Source organism: Alexandromys fortis, unplaced genomic scaffold, assembly GCF_014885135.2.
Source record: "Alexandromys fortis isolate MF-2015 unplaced genomic scaffold, M_Fortis_MF-2015_v1.1 scaffold_1, whole genome shotgun sequence".
Classification (NCBI taxonomy): Eukaryota; Metazoa; Chordata; class Mammalia; order Rodentia; family Cricetidae; genus Alexandromys; species Alexandromys fortis.
Genome location: NW_026067927.1, coordinates 3,687,368 through 3,696,125, shown reverse-complemented (window position 1 = coordinate 3,696,125; position 8,758 = coordinate 3,687,368). Strand labels below are relative to the sequence as shown.

At 46.2% G+C, this 8,758-nt stretch overlaps 1 protein-coding gene across 2 annotated transcripts; it reads right to left on the bottom strand.

Annotated features, from left to right (window-relative positions):
* Window positions 1-587: 587 nt before the first annotated feature.
* Window positions 588-7,233, bottom strand: Arl2bp (ADP ribosylation factor like GTPase 2 binding protein). Of its 2 annotated transcripts, XR_007591987.1 has the most exons (7): window positions 6,950-7,233; window positions 6,209-6,270; window positions 4,871-4,977; window positions 3,878-3,963; window positions 3,131-3,227; window positions 1,147-2,089; window positions 588-1,052 (listed from the first exon to the last, which is right to left on the bottom strand). XR_007591987.1 is itself a non-coding variant. In XM_050143745.1 (6 exons), exons 1-6 carry the CDS (start codon window positions 6,985-6,987, stop codon window positions 1,988-1,990), a joined length of 492 nt encoding a protein of 163 aa, XP_049999702.1. In that variant the 5' UTR covers window positions 6,988-7,233; the 3' UTR covers window positions 588-1,987. The 2 variants fall into 2 exon arrangements, 1 of the variants encoding a protein (XP_049999702.1); XM_050143745.1 differs by having other exon boundaries at window positions 588-2,089.
* Between the last annotated feature and the right edge of the window lie 1,525 nt (window positions 7,234-8,758).

The window sequence follows — 8,758 nt, the reverse complement described above, 5'->3', positions numbered from 1 at the left end:
TAGAATGGGCCAGACTGTGAGCTTCCTTGCCCTCAGTTAGACCCAGCATCATTCAAGGACACATCCAGCATCAGCCCAAGTTCGTGGACCAAGACACAAAACCAGCAAGCTTGCAGTCTGCCTGCCTTCTAGATCTTCCTTTTTTTTAAGATTTATTATTTTTATTTCATTTCATATATGAGTGTTTACCTACATGTATGTATGTGTACCATATGGGTGCCTGAGGAGGCCAGAAGAGGTCATTGGATTACCTCAATCTGGACTTAGTGTGAGCTGCCATGTGGAACAAACCAGGGTCCTCTGTAAGAACAGCAAGTGCTCTTAACCACCGAGACCTTCAGTAATTTGCCTATATTTGTTCAATTGCTCTTTTCAAGCAGGCTGGCCAACAAACCTTAGCAAGTGCTTTCAGCACGCTGCCTGCGGTGAGCACTTCTGCTCCCAAAAGGAACAGGAAGGGAAAGCTAGCCTAAGACATGGTGACATTTACAGAGCTGGCTCCACAAGGGCCTTTGATGTCAGAAGACCAAAGCAACAATAACCGGATGACAGTAGTTACATTAAAGTGGACAATGCACGTAGAATGATTACTCTTGCCAAACACCTCAAATTTTACTTGTTTTACAAAAGCACTAAGTGACACATTGCTACAGAAAAAACACAGCGCTTGGTTTACATCCTGTAAAGTCAGAATGGTCACATGGAAAGTCAGTGTGGATTCTTACTTTTACTATAAAAGTTAAAGCCAAAAGCATACATTAGGAATCAAACTGTTCTCTTCTTTCTAGAGATGTGACACACGTTTTCTGGTTGGTGTCAGTAAACCAAAGATGACAGGTGACCACAAAAACTGTCTACTGCACTGCCTCTCCCCCCAGGCTGAGCTGGATCAGGGGAGCATCAACTTGGCAGGAAAGATTGTTGGGAACAAATTGCAGAGTCCCTACTCTCCCAACAGAAAACCAGCTCATTGGCATACACAATGGACTGCAGACAAGCATGCGCAAGCACACTGTCGTGACGGGACTGCAGACAAGCATGCGCAAGCACAACTACCACACTGTCGTGACGGGACTGCAGACAAGCATGCGCAAACATTTAGCACACTGTCGTGACGGGACTGCAGACAAGCATGCACAAGCACACTGTTGTGATGGGACTGCAGACAAGCATGCATGGGCACACCTAGCATGCTGTCTTGACAGCTGCAACCTATTTCTAGCATACAGCCTGCTTGCAATGGTGCCCAAGAGGGGCACTAATCAGAAAGCAGATTTGCACTCACAACTAAAAAGCACACAGCATATAATACTTTGATCTTTTAAGTGGTTGATCTTGGGCATTCCAAGATCATACTCACTAGGTTAGCCTGAGTTTTCATCTATAAAAATATGTTTCTTGAAAATAATGCTTAGAGACTTAAGAGAAACAATAGGACTACAGCAAGAGCAGCAGCATTTGCTGCTCAAAGGACTGCTAATGTAAGATGGGGAGCTCCTTTTCACTTGTGGGTAGAGGACATCTCTCTTAGTCGATTCCTGCAGCCGCTCAAGCTGTGATCACAGGAGATTCAGAAGCCCTGACAGGCAGCTGGCCCCAGTAACTCCCTAGATAAACACTCCCAAATGAAAACCCCACTGACAATGAGGACAGAATGAGCCATGTAAAAACAGTTGTGGGAGCACAAGGACTCGTGTAAAGCCTGCTGGGATGAAGGGCTCACGATGGTATGTTGTCCACACGGCTGACACACTACACTACCACACTGCTGGCGAAGGCCCTGGAGGGGCCTGCATTGGGACAGGAGGATGAACATGAGGTTACTGACTACAAGTTGTTTCTGGACAACGGCCAGGAGGGTCAGTCATGTTTCCCAGGACTCAATACTTCATAGGAATGAAGGGCTGTGGCACAGTTGGTCTTTCCATTTCTGAGCTGGCTGGGCTGGTGACCTCACAGTGGTCACACCCACATCTGCAGGTGGAACCTAGTGCCGCAGGTTGTTCTGGGAAGCTGCTGTAGAAGACGACTTGCACAGAGAAGTCACGACCAAGCCACTGCTCAAGTCCAGTCCTCGGCCTTCCTTTTCCTACAGGCAGAAGCAGAGAACTTCAAGGTGTCAGCAATGGAAAGAGCTTTCCTATCCCAGGAGTCACCAGGGTTAGGAAGTAAGGACAGCAGGGTAGGCGTGTGAGCTCCCAAGGAACACACAGGGAGGGACAAGGCAACAGGTTATTTCCAGTTTTTCTTAATTATGGTCTTAGATATGCTGCGGGGGGTGGGGGGGGTGGTGAACTTTCTTGGGGTTGGAGAAATGGCTTGGTGGTTAAAAGCACTGGCTGCTCTTCCAGAGGACCTGGATTTGATTCCCACCATCTTAGCATATAACTGTCTATAACTCCAGTCCCGGGGATCCTACCCCATCTTCTGATTTCCATGGGCACCAGGTATACATGTGGTGCGCTGACATACATACAGGCAGAAACTTATATACATAAAAAAATAATAAAGTTTATAAAGCATTGACTAGCTGGGTAGTGGTGGTGCACACCTTTAATTCCAGCATTTGGGAGGTAGAAGGAGGTGGATCTCTGAGGTCAAGGTCAGCCTGGTCTACAGAGTGAGTTCTAGGACTACCAGGAATACACAGAAACCCTGTTTTAAAAAAGAAATAAAAGACTAAGTGGGAATGGGCATAGCGCCATGCCTTTAATTTAATTCTAGTACACAGGAACTGAGGCAGGAGGATCTCTGAGTTTGGCCAGCTTGGTCTACATAGCAAATTCCAGGCTATACAGCAAGACTCTGTCTCAGTACACACACAAGCAAGTATGGCAGCTGCTCATTGCTTGAAACTGTTTTCTTCTTATTTAAAGGAGTCTGCACAGTAAAGTGACAGAATGAGATTTACTCTTTGTTGGGAACACTGAGTTTCATCAAGACACAGAGAGGTCCTGGCTGGCATGGAGCAGCAGCTTCTATTTATTCCTCAAAAGCTAATGAACAAACTATTACTAGCCATTTTAAGTGGGGGACAAAAGATAGAAGGCACAGGGCAGGTTGTCTGCAGCTCTACCTCTTGATCTCTGCGTGCCTTGCTGAGGCTAAGTAGGGAGCACTCATAACTTACCGCTCTGTAGTACAGGAACATCTCCTTGAAAGCCAGAAAGTCCGTGAATGTGAGCAGCATGTCAAAGATGTCACCAGCCACTTCATCCTTATGGTGTCTGAAAAGGACAGTGTTGGCTTTGTGAATCAATAGGAAGACAGATTCCTTTCAAGGTACACAAGTCAGGCACAGTGGGGCATGCCTGTCAGCCCCTGGGCGGAGGCAGAAGGATGAGGCTTGTAATCAGCCTTGGCTATAAAAGACCCTGTCTCAAAGCAAATAAACAAAAACCCTAGATAGATAGATAGATAGATAGATAGATAGATAGATAGATAGACAGACAGACAGACAGACAGACAGACAGACAGACAGATAGATATAGATAGATAGATAGTAGGGGCAGGAGAGATGGCTCAGTGGTTAACAGCACTTGCTGCTCTTGCAGAGGACCCAGGATTGTTCCCAGGATGCATGTGGTCACTCACAATTGCCTGAATTTCCAGCTCTAGAGGATCTAAAACTCTCTTCTGGCTTCTGTATGCTCCTGCACACACATGGTGCACATAAACTCATGCAGGCTCACACACATACACATAATTTTAAAAATGAATAAATTAATCTCTTTTAAAAAACGCCTTGCAAAGGCGTACAGGGCCTCCCACTCAGGGCCCAGCCATCCAGAAGTCTCAGTGAAGAAGAGGAGAGTGGGTTTTCTTCAGTCTCAGGAGGAAGAGGGGGAGCACAGAACCAGAGACGAGCTCAACTCACTGCAGTGTGGTTGTGAAAGCCGCCATGTTGAAGCCTGGGATACGCTCCAGCAGCTGCTCTTCAATGTACTTCTCTACCAGGGAAATCTGCAATGGTGGAAACAGCAATTTGTGGGCCCTCTGGGAAGAAGGGAAACTTTGCAGAGCCTAGATCTGTCCTTGGCAGTCATCACCTGAGATCATGTGTGCATGTGAGCGTGTGTGCATATGTGTGTGATGTGACTGCATATTTAATATCAGTGCAAACGGCTGCAGAAGCCAGAGGAAGGTGTCGGATCTTCTAGAACTAGAGTTATAGGTAGTTGTTAGCCACTGGATGAGCTGTTGGAGTCAATCAGGAGTCCTCTGGTAGCCATCTGTCCAGCCCCGTGTTTTTTTAATTTAATTTATCATTACTGGGTGTATGATGTATGTATGAGAGGGCATGTGCTACAGTGTGCATGTGGACATCAAAGGACAATTTCTATGGAATCAGTTCTCCACCTCTTGCTGGCTTATTTTTCACAGCACACAAATGCAAAGTATCCCAACTGAAGACAAGATTATGGTAAAGGCAAATTTGTTTTAGTCAAGAAGTTGCAAGCTCATCAAATACTTCATGAGTGCCTTTTAGAAAATAGCTCCAGGATCTGGCAAAAGGAAATGATCTAAACCGGACTGTACTCAGCACTGCTCTTGGCAGTGCTGGCATATGTAAAAAGTAAACCAATTCCAACTTTTTTTTTTTTTTTTTTTTTTTTTGCTTTTAAAGAAATAATCTTGCTAAACAATCTAAGCTGACTTAAAATTCACTAGGTAGCCCAGGTAGGCTTATAGTTTGCAGCCATCCTTCTGTCTCAGCCTCCTTAGTGATTTACATGTTCCACCAAGCTTTATAACACCTTTTGATACTAATTCAAGCTTCTTGAAGATGTATATTAATTATACATAATAGATCTAAGTTCAAATTTTAAAGAAGCTCTAATCTTCTGGTAGGAGAGACAGATCTACTTACATATTCATTAAAAATGGGGGTATAGGTGAGTTTATTCTCTTCTGTGTCTTCAAACTCCTGGTAGTACTTGTCCATGAAGTTCCTCTGCAGTAACTGGAACTCGTCATCTGACACAGGGAAGTTCATTCTTTGTAGTGAGGTGCAAGGCTACAGCTGCTTTTCCAGCAGCCGCACTGCAGCTCACAGCCAAACTCAGGTCCCAAGAGGTCTGATGCCCTTGTCTGCCCTCCACCGGCATCAGACACATCCATTCAAGCAAAACACTCAGAAATATAATAATATAATAAATAAATAAATACAAAATCTAATTAAAAATTTAATAAGGTATACCTAAAATTTAAAACTTCAACCTTTTCAAAATATGCAATTTGCTGGCTTTTAAGTGTGCTCACATTGCTTTGCAATATTTTATTTTTTTAGCTCTCTGAGATAAGGTCTCCACAGATATATATTCTTGGCTGGCCTGGAATTCACTGTGTAGACAGGCTGGTCTTGAACTTGTAGCCATCCCTCCTGACTCTGGGTGCTGGGGCCACAAATCAAGAAAATTATCCACAATCAAAGCTGAGCAGTATTGGCACACACCTTTAATCCCAGCACTTGGGTGGCAGAAGCAGGCAAATCTCTGAGTTCTAAGCCAGCCTAGCCTACAGAGAGAGTTCCAGGATAGCTATGACTACACAAACCCTGTCTAGAGAAACAAAAAACAAAAACAAAACAAAACAAAAAACCGTGCTGGAGAGATGGCTCAGTAGTTAGGAAGAATGTCTCTTAACCTCTTAACTTCTTCCAGAGGTCCTGAGTTCAATTCCCAGCAACCACATGGTGGCTCACAACCATCTATAATGGGGTCCAGTCTGCTACATACATGACTGAGGCCCATATCACAACCTTTACCCTGCTACACACAAACCGTTGACTGAGGCCTATTAAGACAACAAATCTTAGTATGGCTAGCTTACTATTATGTTGTGCTGTGTTAAAATTTTGATGTACCTAGATGTTCTGTGTTTTAAAAATCAACTCCTCAAATGTATTTCTTTGCATGCTCTTATAAGCAAAGGTTCGGGCTGTTGAGGTGGTTCAGGGGCTAAGGGCACTGCTATACAGCAAGCCTGACAACCCAACTTCAACCCTCAAAACCCACATCAAGGCAGAAGGAGAGAATCAACTCTACAAAGTTGTCCTCTGACCTCCACTTGTGCACAGTGGCCTAGGAACACCCCCCCACCCCCAATCACCATAAATGAATACATTTAAAATATTGTTCTAAAGCAAGGGTCTATCTACATAAGAATTAAGGGACTAGAGGGATTGCTTAGTGGTGTAGAAACTTACCCATAATAATGTCTTCCAAACACCCAACTACAGCATCAAATTCTGCATCAGAGGCGGAGGAGCTGAAAAACACATGAGGAATAGGTGCCGGACCAAATAATTATTTTTGAAGTTGAATTTATGTTTTCTGTGGGGATTGAACCCAAGGCCTTGCTTGAGCATACTAGGCAATCACAACAACAAAGCGTTTATAATGTAAAATTTCCAACGTGCATAAAAAGAATCGCAAGATGAACCTCACGGCACTCAATTTCAGCAGTCAAGGATTACTGTCTAGTCTAGAAATTCTAAATACAGAAAAACATCCGTGACCGAACCCTAGGTAAGGCGATCACAAAAGCAGCAAACAATATGGATGTGGGGAGCTGAGGCTGGCGTAGCACATCCTCTGACTTCTGCATGTATTACCCGCGGGATCTACTCACCGCATACTGGCTCTTAACGCCAGACAGGTGTATCTGCTGGTGAGGGTGACCACCGGAGGAGCAGGGGCCCAGAGGGTAACTGGATCAGGAGTGGCCTGAGACGGCGGTGAGGCCGCCGCCAGCCCTGGGCAGCTCAAGCCCTCTAGGTTTCACTGACGGCCTAGACTGAGGCCAGAGTATTGTGATGGAAGCGCTGGTAAAAGGTGACACAGCCCCGCGGAGGCCGCGGGTGGGGAAACGCCCCGCTGGAGCGGAGCCCCGGTCCCGGCCTGTCCGGCCCGCCTGGCCCGCGCCCGACCCCGCAGGCGTCACTCACAAGGACAGCGCGAAGCTCTCTTCTTCGATGGCGTCCATCGTCGGGGCGCCCCAGTCACCGGCCCGGGCCTGCGGCCCCGCCGCAGCCTCCTACCGTGCCCGCCGCCGGGCCCGGCTCCGTTCTGGCCCGCGCCGCCTCAACCGCATCAAGGCCCCGCAGGAGGCCGCGCCCGCGCCCCGCTCGGCGATCGCGCGAGGCCAGGGCTGAGGCTCCCGGCTGGGCCCTGCGCCCGCCGGCCTCTCGCGGGGACACCCCCGCTACAGTCTGTTAGGGCCCGCGGTCCGCCGCAGCCCCGCCTCCTGTCACCATAGTTACCCCCGGCTCCTGCAGCCAATCACAGCCTCAGGTTTTCGGGACTCACGCAGAAGTCTGCAAAATGGTGGCGCTCTGTGTGTCAACGCTTGCAGTTCCAGGCTTGCAGATGAAGCAGTGGGAGCCAAGGGCCTCAATTTCTTCACTTGTAATTTAGGGGTAGTAGAGATTAGGTAGTTGGCCGGGCGGTGGTGGCGCACACCTTTAATCCCAGCACTCGGGAGGCAGAGGCGGGTGGATCTCTGAGTTCGAGGCCAGTCTAGTCTACAGAGCGAGTTCCAGGGCAGAGAAACCCTGTCTTGAAAAACAAAACAAAAAACTGCTCGAAAGTCAGTCGCTCATATTTTGTCCTAGATAATACAGACGTCTGATTTATCCGAAAGTTACTTCTTGGAAACATGGAAGATTCCATGGCATTAAGTAGATGTAATTTAACTTGTAATCTTCAAATCAAAAGCAAGAGCAGGGCGTGCATGAGTATGTAGTCCCAGCATTTGGAAGGTGGAGGCAAGAGGTTCAAGGCATTCAAGACCTGCTTCAGCTACAGTTTGCTGCCCGCTTACCTAGTGAGACTTCTATCTCAATAAGCACATGAAAACGAGACCTTAAATGGTTTCTTGGATAATTATGCAATTTCTTTTGTAAAAGAAATTGACAACAACTTGAAGTAATCAGGAATTACATAACTTTGCTCTGGGAAAAGTCCCCTCAAAAACTTTGATACGGTGAAGGCGGCTTTAGTGGGACTCCATATTACTATTATTTTTGAGACAGGATCTCAGTATGTAGCCTGGGTTAGCCAGGAGCTCACTATGGAGATCAGGATGACCTCAAACTGATGAGATCCTCCTCACTCAGATTTAATAGTGTGTACCACCAGGCCCTGGTTAGGATGGATTTATCTCAGTGGCTCACTAAGTATCTCTTTGGTGGTATGATACCTTTTAGCCAAAAGTGTAGTATATAACTAGAAAACTTAGGGAATGAACTGAAGGTCACAGGGCTAAACTGAATGAATCAGTAGACATTTTTGAATACAAAACGGGTGTCTACGGATCTTACAGCATCTGGAGTCGAGATTTCAAACACACTGTGAGTTCAGTCTCCAGAGTACTCTGGTTAGCAACAGGTGAAGACAAATGTGCTTGCTGGTTGGCTTCTGTCAAATTGATCTGAGTCACCCGGGAGGAAGGGAACTGCCACTGCATTTTTATTTATTTATATATAATTCATTTTTTAAAAATATTTATTTTATTATATATACAATATTCTGTCTGTGTGTATCTCTGCAGGCCAGAAGAGGGCACTAGACCTCATTACAGATGGTTGTGAGCCACCATGTGGTTGCTGGGAATTGAACTTAGGACCTTTGGAAGAGCAGGCAATGCTCTTAACCTCTGAGCCATCTCTCCAGCCCCTATATATAATTTATTTAGAGACAGGGTTTCCGTGTATAGTCCTGGTTGTCCTGGAACTGGTTCTGTACACCAGGCTGGC

Excerpts from the sequence above, each read along its gene's own strand:
- Arl2bp (XM_050143745.1), bottom strand. The coding sequence starts at position 6,987 with ATGGACGCCATCGAAGAAGAGAGCTTCGCGCTGTCCTT. Across the intron at positions 6,271-6,949 it reads GAGAGCTTCGCGCTGTCCTT|CTCCTCCGCCTCTGATGCAG; the intron begins GTGAGTGACGCC and ends TGTGTTTTTCAG. Across the intron at positions 2,090-3,130 it reads TGTTCCTGTACTACAGAGCG|GAAAAGGAAGGCCGAGGACT; the intron begins GTAAGTTATGAG and ends TTCTGCCTGTAG.